Source organism: Protopterus annectens, chromosome 12.part0 (genome assembly GCF_019279795.1).
Source record: "Protopterus annectens isolate FY-2018-M chromosome 12.part0, PAN1.0, whole genome shotgun sequence".
Classification (NCBI taxonomy): Eukaryota; Metazoa; Chordata; order Ceratodontiformes; family Protopteridae; genus Protopterus; species Protopterus annectens.
Window position 1 is genome coordinate 1,083,764,850 of NC_056746.1, and position 22,456 is coordinate 1,083,787,305.

General features: G+C 36.1%; 1 protein-coding gene across 4 annotated transcripts in view; it reads right to left on the reverse strand.

The window, feature by feature from the left end:
- Positions 1-22,456, reverse strand: part of LOC122816986 (CMP-N-acetylneuraminate-beta-galactosamide-alpha-2,3-sialyltransferase 2-like) — a 721,670-nt gene that overhangs the window by 387,335 nt on the left and 311,879 nt on the right. For 3 of the 4 annotated variants that reach the window (XM_044090098.1, XM_044090099.1, XM_044090097.1), the window contains one exon: positions 12,391-13,085. The exons of the other annotated variant lie outside the window; for it this stretch is intronic. In XM_044090098.1, coding sequence (XP_043946033.1) covers positions 12,391-12,687 — 297 coding nt within the window. In that variant the 5' untranslated portion in view covers positions 12,688-13,085. The remainder of the gene's footprint in view (positions 1-12,390; positions 13,086-22,456) is intronic. 4 annotated transcript variants of the gene reach the window in all.

The window sequence follows — 22,456 nt, forward strand, 5'->3', positions numbered from 1 at the left end:
CTGGTCTGGTTGGGACTTATAGGTGTCAAGCATGCAAGCAGTTTAGCAACCTCTCTAATAGTGAAACAATGATTATTAAGAATACAGGTTGGACTTTAGAAGCTAAGACCTAGTTTACTTGTAAATCTAAGAATGTGGTTTATTTAGCTCATTGTGTTTCATGTACAGTGTTCTATGTAGGTAAAACCAACAGAATACTGGCAGAAAGAATATATGATTATGTATTGGCCATTAAAATTAAATAATTAAAAAATACTTTAGCCAAGAACAATTTATATTGTAAAACTTTTTAAAAAAATGTGTTTTTTATTACTTGAGAAACTGTATAATGTTAGCCATGGTGGTGATCTTAATAGTGTTCTTGAATGTAAGGAAGTTAACTGGCAAATAATGTTGGATGCAGACAAACTTCTTGGTTTCAGTGAATGTATTAATATTAAATGCATTTTAAAGGTCTAAATGTTTATAGAAATAAGATTTTATATATATATATATATATATATATATATATATATATATATATATATATATATATATATATAGACTGCGGTGGTGGTGCTGCTGTAGCGTTGTCGCCTCACAGCAAGATGTTGTGCTGTTTGATTCTCAGCTAGAGCATCTTCTGTGTGGAGACATGCGTGAATGGGCGTACCTTTGTTGAAGGTTGTGCGTCAGGGCTGGCAAACTCGGCACGTAAAAAATCTACTGCCAATCATTAGAGGACCGGAGTTCCACTGTGGCGACCCCTAACCGGGAAAAAGCCGAAAGACACAAACAAATATATATATATATATATATATATATATATATATATATATATATATATATATATATATATAGTTCAGTTAAGAGTAAATCTAATTAGAAGTGTTCAAAAACGACTATAAAGATATAAATAATACACCAATTTTAGAGACAGATAATGTAATAAATAGTTTTATTCAAGAAAATATAACTAGTAACGTGTCAATGCAACAAAATAACACATTAAATAAACAACACTAACAGAAGTGAAAGAGAAAAAAAAAAATAAAAGATAATAAAGCTCCCGGACTGGGTGGAATAATTCCTGAACTATATAAGATTGTTCCTGAATGTATATTAAAGAAAATGATGAGTGCCTTTACTATTGTTGAGCAAAAATGTATAACATCGTGGAAATACTCAATTATCTCCCCATATTAAAACAATGTAAGGACCCCAAATCTTGTGATTCATATAGGCCAATTTCATTACTAAACACTGATTATAAAATTTTCATGACAATATTAGCTAATAGGATAAAGAAAATATTACCTAATCTAATACATAATGATCATACAAGGTTCATTCTTCATAGAAAAGTGTAAGATAACATTATTAAATTACTATCATTAATAGACATAGCATGCAAATACAAAAAACAACTATCATCAGCCTAGATATAGAAAAGACTTTTGATTCTATTAGTTGGTCTTATCTACAAAGAATTTTGATTGGTTTTAAATTCTCCTCAGATTTTGTCAACTTATTAATGAAAATTTATAGTGGGGCACAAGCTTATGTGAAAATCGGATTATGTCTATCCTCACCACTAGAAATCCTCAAAGGAACTAGACAAGGTTGTCCTTTGTCACCATTATTGTTTGCTCTTTCAATGGAACCTTTTGCTACATATATCAGAAACAAGCAAACTATAAAAGGCTTTTAAATTAATAAGGACTATTGTCCTAAGATACAATTACTTGCTGATGATATGTTGTTAACGTTGGGTGATATTGATGGTTCTTTGCATGAGCTTATAAATACCTTAAGCAAGTTTGAAAGAATTTCAGGGCTTAAATTCAATCATAATAAATCCAAAACATTACTAATTAACAATAAGATCAACAAAAACTTAAGAGAAAATAGCCTGTTTAATTGGGAGAATGATGTATTAGAATATTTTGGTGTCAATATAAAGAGTACATGGAAAGAGTCTGTTAAACTAAATTACAATAATTTAATAACCACCATTAGTGAACTAATCAAAAGATGGAATTAAATGTTCTTCACAATGGAGGATATGCTCTCTTTAATTAAAATGATAATTTTACCTAAAATTTTGTTTTATATACAGTCATTGATACTACCCCCTCCCAAAAATCTTATTTAAAAAATGAGATTCCATGCTACTTATTTTTATGGTTCCCCTTAAAACCTGGGATTGCATATAAATGGCACATTAGAGCTTGGAACAGTAATGGGATAGCATTCCCTAGTTTTGATCTTTATTCCAAATCAGTTATACGTAATGTAATATTACATTGGATCACACCTACCTATATATCTGGCTGGAAAACAATACATGAGATTCATATAACTGATATCAGAACTATAGAACATCAATTTAAGGAACAATATGGAATAAGTAGAGTTCATTGGCTTTTATGTGAATTTTGTTTATTTAATAAGAAGTTTGATCATTTTTCTTATGGTATTAATCAAATAGTTAATAACTTTAAAAATATAATTGATTGTAATTACATTAAACAATTTATATTTCTTATATTCCCCTTAGCATACTCCCCTGATTGCCTAGATTCTTTCAACATCAATGCGATGCAAAAATTAAAGGAAAATAACTTGATATTCTGGCATCAGTTTATTGAAATTAAGAGTATTAAACCACTAAACTCTCTTTTATGCAGTTTTGATAATAGTCATGATGGTTGTTTATACACTCATTACAGTGGTTTATAGAAAACAAAATAAGAGTATCAATCGACATAGAGATTAAATCTATACCTAGTTTGATTCAGCTTTTTATTAGGTGTCTTGAAAAGACAGATAATCAAAAATTAAGTATCTCACCTATCTATAAGATACTAAGAGAAGGCACTCTAAAGTTTGACTCAGATTTTTGGAATTACTATGTAAAGATTAATGGAGAACAAATATCTGATGAATCCAAAAAATTGTTATTGAATACTACATATGGTACCTCTTCTTCATTATATTGGAGATTGCATACATGGAAATTTATGAATAGGAGTTTCTATACTCCACATAAAATAAATCTTATACTCAAAAACAGTGAAAGTAAATGTTGGAAATGTGACGAATTACTAGAGGCCAACTGGGTTCACATACTCATTAAATGTAAAAATGTTGTTCAATACTGGAAAGACTTCAGATATTTTGTAAATGCTTTATGGTCTGATAACTGTCATATTTCTAACTCACTAATTTTATTCAATGTTCCTATACCTAATGTAATACCTAAATCTCAGATTCAGTTACTGTGGTCAATTCTTGCAATTACCAGAAAAGTTATTACTTTGAACTGGAAAAGTAAACGAGATTTGATGTTTAAAGATTTTATTAATTTAGCAAAAGTTATTTTTAAAAAAGAACTGCAAACCATTTGTTATAGAACTCATAACATTACTCATAAAAAAATAGCATGGCAAAAATTGGAAAACCTTTTAAACAAATACTGATAACTTCTCATGGATAAAATGATTGCTTATCATGGATGAATGTAAATATTGTAAATAGTTTTGTTATTGTTTTATTGCATTTGTTATATGTACATTTGTGTATGTTTATAATGAAAACAAAATAAAAATGTTTTTGAAAAAAAAGAGATGCTGAAAGTTACAAAACACTTCCGCTTATCTGTTACCATACAATGACTTTTTTAAAAGTCAGGAAGCTATACGTAGCAATAATAATGATTTTAGTTCTATTAATAACATGCAAAGGTCTACTACTTTGTTTACTGATTATGATTAAGTGTTTCTTTCAACACCTAAGCGATCTAATAATTCTACAGGTGTACGAGAGGATATTAACATCAATCAGCCATTTGGAGGTTTGAATGATGCTCCTTTTCATTAGGATGCAAATTCTTTACAACAGAGGACAGTTCCTACTCCAAGGGTCAAAGACAGACCGAAAACAAGAGGGAGAGGGTGGTGCAGGAGAAATTAACTTGTCCAATTTTTAATTTAAGCTCTGTGCAACTATCAGCTAAGTATGCTAGTCTATTAGAAAACGTTTTTTTTTTCTTTTTCAGCCAAGCATGCTAACATTGTACAGTTAAATACTGACTTTAAATTATATGTAAGAAAACAGAATTTTAAAATTCATATTAATTGATGTTGAGAAATTCAATAATGGGGAAACTAGCTTATTATGTTAAAAAAGTACTTATAATCCTACATTACATAGTACTTTAAATGTTTTTCAAGAAGCATGTGCCAGTGAATTTAAAGAGCTTAAATTCAAAAATTTAAAATTTAAATTCAATTTAAAAGCAAGCCTTCTAAAAGAAAATATAATTTAAATAAATTTAAGAAAGATGCATTCATTGAACTTAAGAATAATCAGCAGATAAGAATCATGCAAGCTGATAAAGGCAATGATATAGTGTTAATGGATGTGGATAAATACAATGAACACAGTCATAGATTATCAGATAGTAGTTATAAATTGGTTTCCAAACATATGAAGTTACAACTATTTTTTAAAGTAGATGCTATTTTATTTGATTTATTATGTGAAAAATGTATTGATTATTCAATGTATGTTTCTTTTTTAAAAATGACCAAACAAAAAAAGTTGGTGTAATTTTTGTCATCCCTAAGATACATAAAGATGCTCATAATCCTCCTTTCAGACCCATTGTTTCAGTGCATAATAGTAAAACTGAACATATAGCAGTGTATTTAGATTTAATTCTAAATCATGCAGCATAGAGTTCTCAACATTATTTACAAGATTTATGAATCTGTATAGATTTACTTAGCAACTATCAGTTTAGTGATACAGAAACCATGTTAATCACTATTTATGTTGTTTCCTTGTACACTGCTATAACTTGGGAAAGCAGTATTGATTTTGTGCACCTGTATTTGAGTAAATATACAGATTTTAATAACATCCATATTAAAATATTTTTTTATGTTTCAAAATAACATCTATCAACAATTAAAAGGTATTGCTATGGGTGCAAGGATGGTGCCTGTTTTTGCGAATTTGGTGAAGACATGGCGGGAGCAAGATATTTTGGTCAAGCATTCATTTTTCCGTTATGTTAGTTTTTATAAAAGATACACAGATGATTTAATTTTTATATGGAATAGTACTTGGAATAATTTTTTGACACATGCTCCAGGGATCTAAACCTTGTCATCACAATGAACAAAACATGCTGGAGGGATAGCTTCCTGACCCAGAGACTCCCCATACTCTGGAATAGACTGCCCATATATGTCAAGCAGAGCGCCTCCTTGGCCCGCTTCAAAAGGAACCTTGATGACTGGATGGGAGATAGGAAATTCACCCTGGGGATCATGTCAGTTGCCCTGCTAGACAGGGGTCAAGAGAAGTAAATATTGTGGGAAGAAATATCCAGGGAATTGTTATGGCTAGGCTTGTATAGGCCCTAGGGCCGATAGCCTAGTACCAACCTATGAACCTATGAAACTATGTGTTGAAGATATAAATGGCAGTATTGAATTTTTGAGATTCACCATTGGTACTAAAGGTTTAACTGTACATATTTTGGATTTAGCTATTACTATGGGTGTAGATGGTCATGAATTCTGTAGTCAATTGTTTTGTAAATCTACATTTGCTAACAGTAACCTTCATTTTGTTAGTATGCACCCATATTTTTATGAAGTGGAATGCACTCAGGGGTGAGTTTATTTTGCTCAACAGATTAGTGCGTAATGATGAGGTATTTTTACAAGAATTAGATGCATTATAATCTTTATTTGTTGATCATGGATATCCATCCATTAAACTTCCTGAAATATCTGATGAAATTATTAATAATTAAGGCTAAAATTAAAAGTAATAATCAAATATTTCACCATTCTTTTGCCCTGTATGTGAGTACTGATGGGGTGACATTCAGGCAATCATTAAAAACAATTGTAAAATTATTCAAGGCAATAGTAGCTTAATTATAATCATTGGTGATGTACATACTTTTATTTACAAAAAGTGAAAATCTGTCATTACTTTTTAATAGAATTAGTTGTATTTATGTACCTTTTGATTATTCTGGTCCATTTGGGACTTATAGTTGTCAAGCAGTGTAGATATATATTTAATAGTCAAACTATGATTATTAAGAATACTGGTTGGATTTTAGAAGTTAAGAGCAGGTTTACTTGTAAATCTAAGAATGTGGTTTATCTAGCTCATTGTGTTTCATGTACAGTGTTTTATGTAGGTAAAAACGATAGAATGCTGCAGAAAGAAGATATGACCATGTATTAGACATTAAAAATAAAGATTTAAAAACTCATTTAGCCAAGCACAGTCTTGATTGGAATGGGCCCTTCTGCACCTTTGTGAGAGAAGTGTGCTGACTGTAACCGCTCTGGTGAATGGTGATTGGTCTAGGGCTTGGAGTAAGCACCCTCATTGGTTCTTTCGAGTTTTTTAAGTTTTTAGCTTCTGGTATTTAAGCCCCACATTTGAGCAGGTTTCTGCTTGTTTGTGCATCATGCATTGCAGTGCAATTGTGCACTATAGCTGGACAGACCATTTTAACATGCTTTCCCTTAGATACAGCTGTAGCACATTAGTGTACTTTTCATCCTTAGTACATTTCCAGTCTAAGAAGTATTGCTAGTGAGCTATGACCTATTAAACCACAAGTAAAAAACCCTGTCAGAAATATCCATGCACAGAGCACCTTTTAGATCAGCCCTGAAAGCACCCCCTTTGTGATAACAGTTCTTCAAACCTAGCATTATGGACAGTTGGACTACCCCTGTTTCTTCTGACTGCCTTGTTGACATGGGTCTCCTGAGGCTGTGTAGCAACTGCCTCGTGTACACTGACAACCCTTTACTAATAACTCAATCTAGTACAGAGTGCACAAGATCTATCTATGCCAAGAATCTTGAATCTCTACTCTTTAGCACTCGAAACAGCAATACTGAAGAGAGTGTCAACTCATCCACCACTACTCATGCACATAGTACCACTACTCATATACATAGTATGCACCCAACACATAAATCAACATACAGGGATGTTCTCTCAAAAAACTTACTGAAACACCAGAGACCTCCAAAACACAAGGCTGCTGCAACTAACACAGTTCCCACAGCACCTAATACACTTAGCAACACCAGTATCTCACTTACCAAGCCCTCAAGGCATAACATTCATAAACCAAATTTTCTTGTCATTGGAGACTCCATAGTGAGACACATGGATGTCCCACTCACCAGGATAGATAAGGAGAAAGTCACAGTCAGCTGCCTGTCCAATGCCAGGATTCATCAGATCATGCATGTAGACAGGTCTCTCAGTAACAGCTACCATTATGACTCTGTAATATCTCATGTTATAGTGAATGACCTGAGGCATTCCTTACTGGACTATATGAAGAGAAACATGATTAAGCTGTCTAAGTATGTGTCCTAGGCAGGTATGTCCCTAGCCTTGAGCAGCATATTACCCTCACCTAGAATGATGCCACAGTATAAACAAAAAATTATCGATTTCAATAATTGTCTTAGTTTTTGGTGTCATTCAAAGGTGATCCAGTTTCTGTCAGTCTAGGATGACATGGTCGACACACCTTACTGCTTTGCCAGAGACGGTTTTCACCAGGCACCACTAGGCTTTCGGCTGCTGGCAAAGGCTCTTGCCTCCCCCATAGTGCCTTTTTTAGGCAAGGTCATAACAAAACAAGGGTTATGTTGTTAAACGCTAAGAGCCTAAACTAAAAACTGAAAACATTGGAAGCATTCCTATCACTGGATAATGTAGATGTCTGTGCAGTCACAGAAACCTGGTTCAAGGTCTCAGAGAGTATCCCGGCTTTGCAATGCCTTCCATACCTTCAGACCATGTGAGAACCAAAGGAGGTGGTGTTTCTATCTATATTAAAAATAAATTCACCTCCTGACTAGTTAGACAGGACAACTCCATGGAGTTACTCCAAGTTCAGATTACTGTGGGTAAGACCCCTATTCAAGTCATAGCTACTGATAGATTCCCCATCCATGAATCATGATGTGCATGAAGCCTACTTGACCAAACTGGAGTCATTCCAAATACTGACAAACTCCCTGGTTATGGGGGATTTCAATTACCCCACCATCAGCTGGGAAACCTACTCTACCCCTAACTCACCACTGCAAAATTTCCTTGAATTTGTTAACTCAAATGCCCTGGAACAAATTGTTCAAACCCCAACAAGAGGAACAAACACACTAGAGCTGGTTCTCACTAAAATGACAAACAGATGCACCACTGCAACTGTCAGACTCTCATTAGTTAAATCTGACCACAAATCAGTTGTCTTCAAACTGGCACTAACATCAGAACTCACAAAGGGTGAAGTCAGACTAAAAAACTTCACCAAGGTAAACTTTACCCTTCCAGGGGAAGTTATAAAAGCATTACTAGCCTCATCCCCAGCTGGAAGTGTAACGACTACTTGTATAAGTGTATAGACTTGGCTGTTCCAGACAGAATCAAAGTCAGAACCCCAAGTGAAAAGTAACTGCCATGGTGGTCATCCAGCATCAACAAATTTTACAACAAACATAAATAGTTGCTGTCTATGAAAACTAAGGCAAGGCTCCAACAATGAAAAAGCACCCTCCTCTGCCTCAACAGGCAAATAAGACAACATATCAAATCTTCCAAGGGTAACTTTGAGAAAAACTTAGCAATCACAGCTAAGGATAACCATAAGGCCTTTTATAGCTATGTACGCAGCCTAAAAGGTAGGACCCAAGCATGTGCCGAACTAGTTTAACAGTATCATACACACTGATATAGCAGAGATAGCAAACCTCCTGGTGGACAGATCCAGAGAAAATTTCATTCCCTTATTCCTTCCAAACTTATCACAAACCTTACCCCAAACTTCCCCTTCACCCTACATATCCGAAGAGCAGGTCAGTAAAGCCTTGTCTAAGGAAAAAACATCATTATCATTATACACCTCATAAATAAAGACATAGGCGACCTCCAAACCCTGGATCTGACAAAATATGGCTTCTTCAAGGGCAGATCCTGCCTGTTAAACCTGGTAGATTTCTTTGAAAATGTGACCAGGGCCATTCACCAAGGCAAATCTCTGCACACAGCATACCTCAACTTGGCCAAGGCCATCAACACAATCCTACATTCAGGCATTACCAATAAACTTAGCAAGCTGAATGTAAACCCCTTTGTTGTAAGATGGGTTGCCAACTGGCTCACAAAATGGTCACACACTATCAAAGTGAGTGACTCCACATTAACCACCAGACCTGTCACTAGAGGTGTACCAATACTAAGCGGCTGTGGCTGACCAAGTTTGCAAATGACTGCAAACTGGAAGCAATTACTGAATTCCCAAATTATGTCAGTAAACTTCAGGAGGGTCTCACATAGACCAACGATTGCTGTCTCAGTTACGGTCTCAAACTGAATGCAAAGAAATGCATTATCATTCCCTTTGGTAAAAACAATGTCCCTTCACACTATCAAATTAACAACAATACCCTATGCACCAATGAAGTGGTAAGAGATCTGAGATCACAAATAGACTGTCACCTTAACTATGAAGACCATGTGTCTACTGTAGTAAAGAAGGCATTCTATGTAGCATACTTGATTAGCAAAGGCATCACCTCTAGAGCAACGGAGGTTATGACCCCCATTATATTAGTCACTAATCAGGCCCATAATTGAGTATAATGCCTCTTTTGGCATGTACCGTACAAAGCACCTGCAGCAATTGGAGAGACCTCAGAAGTTTCTAACAAAGAAGATCAAGGGACTCCAGCACGTGCCTTACACAGACTGACTAAAGTTCCTGCCACTATACTCAGTATTGTATAGACTTCTTGGGGAGACTTATGACTGGCTTACAGAGCAATCTCTGACCCAAAGCTAATGAATTTGCTGCATATCCGTAAATCAAATGGGACTAGACCCACCCATTCCAGGGGCCAATGCGACTTGAATAGGACATGCTGGAGGGACAGATTTGTCTCCCAGTGACTGCCGCATCTTTGGAATAAACTGCCAATTCATGTGAAGCAGAGCACCTCTATGACACTGTTCAAAAGAAAACTGGATGAGTGGGTGGGGCACCAAAATTCTTACCAGGGATAGTGCCCACTATCCTCCTGGACATGGGCAGTCATTGCTAAATAGTAAATACAGTCCTAGGTATTGACTAGACTATCATTGGTATTACATTGGGATGAAATGGCTAGGCAAGAAATTACCTCCGGGTCGATAGCCTAGTAACCTCCTATGATCTTGTAAAAGTTTTGACAAATTTGTTTTTTGTACTTGATAAATTGTATGATATTAACCATGAGGGTTATCTTAATAATGTTCTTGAATATAAGAAAGTTTGTTGTAAATAGTGTTAGATGCAGACAAAGTTCCTGATTTGAATGATTGTATTAATATTAAATGTTTTTCTTAATGTCTAAATATTAATAGAAATAAGGTTATATAATTTTTATAACGAATTTAATAATTTAAAATAGTTAAGTGATGTAAAAATTAATTTCATGTTTTGATTGATGTTTTAGTAAAGTGATCATGATGTTTTATTATATTTACATGTTAAATTTTGAAATAAAACGTTGGTCTGATGAAGTTAGTATTTGAAATAAAGAAATGAAAGCACTTACCATATCATTATTTCTCATTCTTTTGTGGAATGTAAAGTGGGACATTTGTCTTTACACTGTCTGAACATTTTGAAGTTTTCATTTACAGTCTTGATTCTCTGGTTCTTCTTTTTATGGTTCTATATGCTCCATAACACCTAGTCTTTGATGCTGCACATGAAATGGAAATTGCCAGGCATAAACATTTACTATAGATGGCACAACATATGTCACAGTCTATATTTTTCAAAAATAATAATCCACTCCTTTATGCAGTGAGAAGTGCTGTTTTTTTTTTTTTTTTTTTTTGGTTTAATTTAAGAATTGCTTATTTATCATGACTGCTGAAGCCTTTTTTCTTTTGTAGTGGTGAAAAGATATACTATCCAGAAACTTTTACTGCCTGGGGTTGGTAGGGAGGGAGGGTGTTACTCTTGTGAGGGATGAAGATACATTTTCTCAGCTGTTGTATGATTCCTAACATCCTGAAATACTGGCTATATCCCTGCATATGAATTAGCTTTATGTGTGTTTTTCTATTTTTTTTTATCACTAGTAGCCCTCCATATATCCTTTTACCTTTTCACCCCACTGTGGGGTAAAAGCTAAAAGAGATGTCATCCAGGCAGCCATCAGGGGTTTTGTAATTTTAAGCTTAACACCCTCCACTTTAGCTGCTTATTTATATGCTCCCAAAAGTAGGGGCACTGTAATGCCTTAGTCTGTGGACGCTCATGTTCCTGCATATGACCCATGAAGGCCACCATATAAATGTTCCTTGGCAGAGCCAAGTGCATGTGCTGACTCATCTGCTACATACCACACATCTTTCTCTTCAACAGGTGCCTATAGAGCAGTGTGTCAGACTGCCTGTGTCTACACAGGATGTACAAGATGGTGTCAACTGCTCGCTGACATTCCCTCTTCCTTGCTACTCCAAAACCCAAGCTGCTAATCAATTTCAGACTGTTTGGGTTGTAGTCAGGGCTTCAACTTCCAGTCAAGGATCTGGGCCTTACCTTTGCGGTTGATGCAGAACTGGATTATTCTCCTATTTTCCCTTTAAAATGTTATATCTGGTTCATTTACCTAACTGATTTTACCAATGCAATAGAAAGATATGAATTTCATACTGTTACACACTGCTTAGCTTTTTCAGCATGCTTCAACAAACAAGAATGCATTGTTTGGCAACTTCACACCAATGTCCCATAACTATGTTGCACATCCCAGTTACCTTACAGCTTTTACTTTATGAATGCCCCGATGAAAGCAAAAAGAGCTCTTCTTCCATAGATCAATTCTTTTCCCATGCTCAGCTTCCAACCATACCTCTCAATTGTACATATTTTCTCAGAATGTCCAGATTTTGGCCTCATATTTTTGGTCTCTTTTTCATAAAATTGTGGATTTCTGCCAAATTAGTGGTAAATCATTAAAGATTGAAGCTACAAAACAATGGCAGACATTTAAGTTTCAGACTTCATGTCCTTCAGAAAATTCATGCTAATGCAAAACCTGTTATTCTATCAACTTTCTAAGTTTGTAAGAACAATATTTAAAAATGTTGCCTATTTTTGGGCCTTTGTCCCACTTTTATTTATGGCTTTGTACAAATTTATTGAATCAAAAAGATAATTAAGACTGGTTTCAGGAAACCTTTTAATATTTTTCATTGCTATAGTGTAGAACAAAATGTAGGGTAGTGGCTAACTTGTATCATTATACGTTTCATTACTGATTTAATACAAGATATCAATGTACTTACGAGCCACCATTTTTTAACAGCATTGTAAAGGAAAGCATTACTGATGGTCAGGAGTGGATTCACACCAGGATCAAACCGTTCATCAAACCAGTTGGATAGTCCTTTTTTATATGCACACTTTTCACACGTACAAGGTTTTGGCCTCTGAACGTCAATGTCTGATGGTACAAAATGCCTCCATTGTGCATGTTGTTTGTATTCTTGTCCCCGTGTGTCCAGCAGTGATAAATATATACATACAGAGGCTATTGTGCAACAGACAAGGAAAAGCATGTACTGACATTTGCACTGTGCCATTGTTTTCTCCAAAACAAACACTACTTGTCAAATCACAGTTTAGGCTGTTTTAGCAAATCTTGCATGAATAAAATTGAATTTCAGGGACCAGTCTTGAGTCTTATTTTTTCACAACATAGTGCTTGTCAGTTTCTCTCCTGTATTTTGTGTTTTGTTACTTGGTCAGAAAAACACCACTTAATTTAATGAGCTATTATCCAATTTATGTAGTACCATGAAGGAAACTCTCCTACAGGACATACAACACATTTTTTGGAGGTTCCTGACTTTCTTTAGTTGGATCCATATCTTCCCAAGTCTCTGACTCAATTAAGCAAGTATTTGTTCTTTATCTCCAGTCCAATTTAAATCATCATCATCAGGACAAGGCACTTAGGATTAAGGTTATCTTCTTTCCTCTGTCAAAATAAAATATGCAAAATTAATGTCCTTTTTTGTCTACAATGATGTAAGAAATTTTACTTGCATGCTAATAGTATATCATCACAAATAAGTTTTATCAGCTTCAGTAGTTTTTGTTATTTAGAAACACAAAAAATAACATGAACTCTAGCACACATTAGTTGTTAGTAGTTTCTGTTGTATGTTTCACAGTACATATGTAGACTATATAATAGCATTATTACAATTAGTTCATGAGATGGAGAGAAGATGACCCAACACTTCATTGGCAACCTGGAACATGAACCAAGACCAATTAACCACTGGGAGTGCATTAAGCAATTAAAAGCTTAATCTCTTTTCCTGGGAGAGAAAGGAGGCACATCTGTTGTGGGATTTGTGAAAGCTAGGTGCAGGATAAATGAGCACACAGGGGTTGATATATGTGCTGGAGACATACATGATGACACAGCTGTTTGACATTGACATAGCACTGCGGTCATTGCTACATGGAAGGATGAAAGAAGACACTTTTTGCACTGATGACTGCCCTCATCTCTGAGAATTCTGCAAACCTGCCATAAAAACTTCTATCAAAACACAGGCAAGGAACAAATGCACCCATCTTTTTCAGAGGATTCTGTCTAAGAGGCTTCCCCATTCTCTGTTATCACACAGAAAATACACAGACACAGAAGGATAAAAACTCTACAGATGTTTCAGGTGAGTGACTACCTGCATGACTCTGAGCAACAGGATTCCTATAAAGAAGGAGTGCTGGTGAAGATGCAGCTGTACATTAGGTGGGGGGACACATTTAAAAAGATACTAATACAACTATCCACTATAAAGACAAAAAAAATCTGGAAACCCACAGTGAATGAAAAAGAAAAATGTTATCTTAGAAGAAAGTACATAGTGATATAGAAAGATGCAGACTGAAGTACACGAGCAATAGGTAGAAGGAAAGTACTATTTCTCTGTACAGTGATATATCTTCTGCCAAAAGCTATGTCAAGAGAGGCAAACAGAGGGAGTGAGGCCACATTATAAAAATAGGTGTACCTTAGAGAAAGGATAGGAAACAGGCAATGAACCAACATAGAAATATCTAAAATGATTCTACAAAAGCACGTGATACTATCTTTCTGAATAAAAAATGCACAGTAACAATGGAATACAATGTTAAAAAGACATATTATCTGAGGATTCAGAAAGAATGCTACCACTGGCGATAAGAGATGTGGATAAAAAGGAACTGTTTACATAATGCAGGAATCTGTGATTCAGAGACATGTTAGCCACAATGAAGAAAGGCTTCATTCCTGGCTAATTTGCATGACTTTGAATTGCTCCTAACTGCCAGAAGTGTAAACCAGCATGTTCTTGCAGTAGTTAACATTAGTGGCCCTCATTCACTCTCCCATACATACAAACATATTCAAATGCCACGTGCATACACACGCACACACACACACACACACACACACACACACACACACACACACACACACACACACACACACACACACACACACACACACACACATTCCCCTTACCTGTCTGTAAGTTGACAGAATGTTTCTGATGTTGCTACATCTATTTTATCTCTGCCCTCATAAATCACAGATCCTTACAGTCAATTAATTATGCTAGATATTACAGTTTAATTCTTCTAATGGTTCATAAAATGCATTGTGATACTGGACCTGTTATTTCATTAAGTTTTTAAGTGAGTCCAACAAGTGGTTCAAAAAGTCTCTCTGGTGTCATCTAGTGTGCCCCCCTGCTTTGTCCCAAAACCTTCCCCACATGAGCATACTCCCATTCCTCTTAACTGTCCCTGATTTTATAGAATGTTCTTGCTGTTGCTTCTTATATTGACCTGTCCCTTGTAACTCATGGACTGCTGAAATAATAATGCCAAATAAAGTTTCATACTTCATACATTGAAAAAAATATCTTGCTACACTAGCGTCTCACTTGAGTTAAGCAGTGTACATCAGAAGCTGCTCCATGTGTAAATGGTGCAGGGTTAAAAACTTTTCAACATCTTTAACTTTAATTTATTTATTTATTTTTAGTGGTAAAGACTGTCCTGCAGTATGTAGAGGTGTCCCTTGTATCCAGTGGTGGTGCAAGGTGCTAACACTATAGTGCTCAGTACTGGGAATATGTGGTTTGAATCTTTTTAAGAGCCTTAAGGGCATGATATAAGTATCCCTGGTGTCTAATGCCCCCTCAACCCACCCTACTACTTTTGTGCTGCAAAACTTTTTTTGAGTGCATTTACGACACAATATAAAGAGTTATCTGGTGTCTAGTACACCCTCATTCACGTCTTTCATGTTACAAAAGGTTTTGTTATTTTTTAAGTGCCTTTAAGGCGTGATATAAAGAGTTAGCTATGGTACCTATTGTTCCTGTCTGACCTGCATCTTTTGTGCTGCAAAAGATTTTGTTATTTTTTACGTGCCCTTAATGTACCCCTTAATATCTTAAGATTTGCTCATTAGTCTAGTGTAGTATGGAGGTGTGACACCCCCCCCTGCACACACTTACACACACACACACACACACACACACACACACACACACACACACACACACACACACACACACACACACACACACACACACACACACACGCACACACACGCACACACACGCACACACACACACACACACGCACACATAGAAGCCTACCCTACCCCTTATCTAACCCCGTCATATTTTGGCCTCCCAGGCATACGCACTCTCAAACATACATAAACATATGCCCCACACATACGTATACAGGCACACCCACAAAACCCCAGATGTTACCTGATTGTTAAATTCCCTAGCACTTTGCTCCACAGTGATAAGTCAACATGAGCTTTTGTCTATGTTCATTAACATGAGCAATCATGCTACTTTTTGTAACCAAAGGTTTCTCTGAATCACTCAGCTGTGTAAATGCCTTACTACAGGCATTTCCTGGTGAGATCACATGGCTAGTTAACATAGGCTGTTCCCCCAGAATGCCTCATTAGCATTTAAAATGCCTGCAGAGACAGCTCATCATGGTGTTGCACTTCTTTGTGCTTAAGCATCAAAAACAGTTACTGCGAGGTTACTGAGGTGTGCACCCCATGTACACCTCACTGTAACCTTTCTAAATCTAGCCTTATATCTTTCTGTCAGCATAAAGACTTTTCTTCGTAGGCAGCAAAATGTCATGGAACACTCTTCTTGATATAGTTAGTTCTACAAACAGTAAATGTATAAAGTTAAAGACAGATTTGCAGAGGGAAGAATGGGAAGTAAACACCAAACATGTTCCAAACCACTAAACCAAAGAAGAAGAAGAAAAGAAAAAGCCAGCAAGGATAAAGCCTTGAGCTACTAAAACGTTCACCTTGCAAAATCATGCAGGCTCTACTGTTATACAGTAGTATCTGAGAGTGAGTGTTGTAATGAAAAACTATCCAGATGACTTCTTACATTTGCAAAGCTAAAATAGAGCAAACATTGCTAACTAAGACTTAGACACGCAAAGGCCTTTGACACCATTCCCCATTCTGGTATTATAGACAAACTCACCAGCCTGAACATAAATCCCTAAGTCACAAGATGTGTTGCCTACTGGCTCATGGACAGAACCCACATGGTGAGAGCTGCGGGAGCTAGGTCCGACTCTAAACTGATTAAAAGTGGCGTTCCTCAGGGCTCAGTCCTAGGACCCCTCCTGTTCGGCATATACTTCTCAGAGGTACAAGCAAGCACAGGAGGACTATGGCTGACCAAGTTCACAGACAACTGCAAACTAGGGGCTATAATTGACTCTCCGGCTGACACAGACATCCTCCAAAAGGGTCTCACTGAGACAGATACCTGGTGTCAAAATCATGGCCTCAAGCTAAATGCCAAAAAGTGCATAGTCATCCCCTTTGGAAAAGACAAAGTACCCACAAACTACCACATAGGTGGTAGTCCCCTAAATATGGAAGATGTAATAAGGGATCTGGCGACCCAAGTAGATAGTAATCTCTCCCCTGATAATCACATTGCCAAAGTGGTTAGAAAATCCTTCTATGTGGCCCACCTAATCAGAAAGGGGTTCACATCCAGATCAAAAGAGGTCATTGTGCCCCTCTGCTCATCACTCATCAGACCCATCATAGAGTACAATGCCCCATTTGGGATGTACCTCACAAGACACCTGCAACAGCAGGAAATACCACAGAAGTACCTTTCCAAGGGGATCACTGGCCTCAAACAGATGCCCTATGCAGCTCGACTGAAAAAACACCAGCTGTACTCAGTTGCATACCGCTTACTCAGAGGTGATCTCTGCCTGACATACAAGGCCATGTCCAACCCAGAATTGATGGACATGCTCCACCTAAAGAAAACCATATCCCCTTGAGCCACATGCTCTAGGGATCTAAACCTCACCACTACAATAAATAGGATGTGCTGGAGGGATAGATTCCTGTCCCAGAGACTTCCCATGCTTTGGAACAAGATTCCAATCTACATTAGGCAGAGCTCCTCACTAACACTCTTCAAGACAAACCTTGATGAGTGGATGGGAAAAATAAAGTTTACCCTGGGGATCACTTCAGTGGCTCTGATGGACAGAGGCACAGGGAACTAATCTTAGGGGGCGGTGAAAGCCAACACATTCTGGCTAGGCTTATAAATGCCTTCGGGCAGATAGCCTAGTACCTACCTATGAACCTATGAACCTATAATATAGGGAGTTTAAATACAAATTACTTTTTTGAGACAAGCAACTCTTTGTATGACTTTGTTACATTTGTATATTTGTTCATAGAGTAACCTAGAGTCATTTGTATGTAGTAGCACTCTGCATTCCCAATATTCTGTTGTTTATTGCATTTGCCTGGGCAAATTCCTATGTACATATGTGTACATTGTAGACATAAGATATCATTATTTTGCTCTTGAGCTAGAAATATAAGATATGAGAGACACAGAAAGAGAGAGAGAGATTGAGATTTTCTATATGTTAAGCCTATTCAGCTTGAAGTGTGCCGTGAAGGTCTTTTATAAAACTTATTTATTTCTTAAGAGAAAATAAACTGATGGGTGATGAGAGATGAATTTAATAGCATGAACAGTATGCTGTGCCTATAGATGCTGAGAGAGTGATACTTAAACTTGTATTTTACAAGTGCAAGGCTTTTAAATTGTAGCTAAATTGTCAGTTTGCAAACTGTAATTTTGTATGATGTCATTAGTTTAAATGCCTGATGCATCAGGTACTCAGTTGGATCTACAAACACGGATTTTTGAATACAAACACGGATTTTTGAATATCATGCCTGCCACTCTGAAGTGAATGGACAGTATAAATGTAGACTTAGAAAGTCTGAAAAGAGGAAATGTCATTCATCTTACAATTTACAAACAACTCCAGCAGATCAAATGTATCAGCAGCATACAATATGATCAACAGCAGAGGACATAATTTTATTCTACATGTAGCAGCAGTAAATTCCGATCTTATAAAAATTGGCAGTTCTAAAGACTGGCCTGCATTGACTGCATTCTGCTGATATTCTATCTGCAGAAATACATGAATACTTCATTAATCAGGAACATTTTTGTTTTTTGTTTTTTTTTGTAAATAGACTGCACACATAATGTCATAGACTTCTACCATTTGTTTGTAACATTTCCTGTATTTTCTTGTTTAAACAGAACCCAGATTCTTGTATGAGTAGCAAAGTTTATGTCCTCCATCAGATGGATTACAATACCATCACTGAACTCTGGGCTATAACAGATCCTTTTTGTACAAAATAAAAGACACAGCCATGGTAATTTCAACAGCAACACTGTCACATATTTCAGGAAAAATGTAACAGTCTTAATCAATCACTTGTTCTAAAATTAGAAATGTATCTTCTCTGCCACACCTTGCAAATACTTAAAACTCTATCTTCAAAATGTTCTGCTTTTTTTCCATGAAGATTCAAAAGGGAACATGTTGAAGCCTTGCAGCCATTTCTGTAGATTTGTTAATTATGGGACCGCAGACACTGAACATAAGTAACAATGAATCCCAACCACTGCTGTAACTGAGATTCAGAGAGGATTTTTATTCAGTTGTTTGGTCTCTGGTCCTTTAGACTGATTTAGCTATAACAAGAATGAGGGAGTAAGCCGGCATGTTTTTTTTTAAATGAACATGTGGTTCATTTACACTGTTTTCTTAAGAGGAGTGCTGCAAGTATGAAACAGGAACAGCTTTGCAATTCTGTAGTTGTACCACTTCCCCAAATTTGTGTGACATTGGAGTTAGTATATTTAAGTTACAGGATGGGGAGAAGTTCCCATATGGAGGGTACAACAAAATTCCTTTTAATTTTTCAATATTTGTATGTTATTGGTGTTTTACATTTAATTTATTAGCATCAGCCTTCTGGTCATTATCAGTGCGGTGCTGTTCTCTCCATGCCATCATGGACGCAGCTCGAACTTCTGTCTCTACCAAAGGCTTACTAATCCATACTATATGGCTCTGTGTCAGGCATATCCCTCTTTACCTTATTTATTAAAGTTACCAGAAACATACTTGAAAATGATGCCACATTATACAGAGGTGACCTTTTTATCTGCAGAAGGGTTTCTTCAGTTAACATGAAGCAGCAGTGGTAAGGCTTGTGTACTGCTCGTGTTTCTCTGAGGCATCCAGCATCCAGTAGCGTTTTTATACTGCTTTTTTGCTTACATTGTTGCTTGAACGCTATAGTGTGGTTTAAGTATACCAATTAATAGGTGTGTACTAGGGTAACAACCACTGGGGTCTTTTTAAGCCTAGCCATGCATCCTAAGTCTCCAACAAGCAAGAAGTATAACATATTACCAAAAAGGTTGATATTGCTCATTAAAGATCCAAATAAGAGAAAATAGCTATAGGTGTACTGTAAGAGCCTTAGCATTCAATGTAGCAAAATTAGCATATGTTGGATGTTACAATAACTGTGTCTGGAAGCGAGCTATAGTGATTAATGGATCTTGCATTCCTGACAAATCACAGAGATAGCTATCCCAGAAACTGTTATGCAGGGTAAGAACATTCTTTCCACTCTTCTTTAACTAAGACTGTATGATTTCACTTGTCCCAGAGTATTTTTGCTGTATCTTAAAATCATTCATTCCCATTAATATCTTTACAAATCATCTTGGTATAAAAGTAAGATTTTTTTTTCTTTAAGGTAGCAATATAGAAATGACTTGTTTTAGGTTAGGCAATAGACCTATAAAACAGCAACATTACACATAGGATCCTAATGTTAATAAATCATCATAAACACACCTGTATTTCATTTGATTCAAGTAAACAAAAGGTTTACAAATTTTGAACTTGTAATCAATTAAAATACTATGATCAGCATGTTCTTTCATACTTTGAACCGTACCTCCAACCATTTTAGAGATTAACGTGTAACATTACCATGCATCATATGACCTGACTTTATCATATTTACTTTTAATAAGGCAGAGCACAGGACTACTTGAAAATACTTTATTATGCTTTGAGATTACATGGCCCTTATTGAAATGTTGGTACCTGAAATGCCAACAGCCAACAAGCAAAAAAACCCAAAACGACCAAAATCACAGGAAAACAGCGAATGTCAAAAAGCGCTCTTCTCCTTTAAACTTCTTCTCCTTTAAACTACTTTTTTGCAGAGGGGCAAGCCTCCCTGTAACCCTCAATGTAGGTGTAAAGCCCCCCATATCCCCCAAACTTATATATACCAACTTCGAGATCAACATACCTCAGAGAATAGGGAATATGCTGGGAAATGGCCATCTTGGACTCAGTATATGTAAGTCTGTTCTTTCGGTCATTCACTATCCATGTTTTGGGACTCAATCTAGTGGGTCCCGACATTTGAAATGGTTACCAGATTAACACATATCATCTTGATGCCATTTACATGTTTTGAATATTCTTTATGATTTTGTATCATTAAAAGGTCTATATCATTAGGCATAAATGTTCAGTAGAAATTACCTTAAAAGGGATCTAGGAGGAGCACCTTGACGTAACCTATACTTGTTCTATTACTTTGTTGTATTTAACTTCCCCCAGCCTATTGACTAATACTAATTTGTTCAGTTTGATGCTTATTAATATTCAGTACCTTATGCTTTTACAGTATTCTTTTAGTTGAATAAACTGAATGAAAAAAAATTATAAGCATGCATATTTGTAACCCTTGATTGACTACCCTGAGAATGCCCCTATCCCCCAGAAAGTCACTGATAATCAAGCACTTATGCAAAATCTTTTCCTTGTTAAATCTGTGTAATCAAAAATCATGGAATCCCTCTTTACCAGATCATCTTGCAGTAAATGTGATAATATTTTTTCCATGGACATGGATGTAGCATTTGGCAGAGCTGTGGATACTAGTGGCATTCTTACTTCATTCCCCCTTTTAGAGTGGAACATTCATGGCTTTTCCCTTTTATCTTGTCTCTCTATCAGGAATATCTACTGCATAAAATGGCAGGTGAAAATGAATGTAAGATTCTAGAAATTTCATTCACTTCTCTTGGATGTGAGTCTGTTATGTTACTGACTCATATGGCTTTGTCTGTTTCAGATTCTTAATCAGATATAACACCATCTATGTTTTCCTAAGTGAAGTAAAAATCTAAAGTAGCTATGTTCTTATTTTGCATACTGCGCTAAATTCTAATTTACATATTCTAGTTTGCTTTTCCAGTATAGTAAGCTGCCATGCTCAAATATAGGGTAATAACTGGTTTAGCCTTTTATTGTTTTATTTTTGTAACTCTTGAAGGCCTTCTCTAAAATGTTTATTTTAGTGCTACAGTAATCCCTTAATCTTCCTTAAGTGTATTGTCATTGTTGTTGTTTAATCATTTAGTTGACCTCAACACTTTGTAACATCAGCGAGGTAGCAGACAGCACAGTCATGCAATGGTAACCACAGCTGCCTGAGATTAGTTGGTTCTTTAGTTCATTTCCTGGCTGTTGTACCTCCTGTGCAGAGTCTGCATATCTGGTCTGAACTTATATGGGTTTTACTGGGTGCTGTGCTTTCCTGCCACATAATGAAAACATACAGTAGATTAAAGATCTTCCAACTTGCCTTAGATGTGGATGCAGTCTCAGCCTGCCTGCCTATGCATCCCATAACATACTGGCATACTATTGGACTACATTTGTGCATTATGCTCATTTTGTGTTGGGACAGGCTTCATCTAAAATGAATACGCAAATGAATAATTCAAATAGCAATTCTGAACCTGCTGTAGTTAAGTTTGTTATTCAAAATCTTTTAAGGAGTATACATATCATGAATACATTATTTCTTGTTTCAGCAAGTGTCAA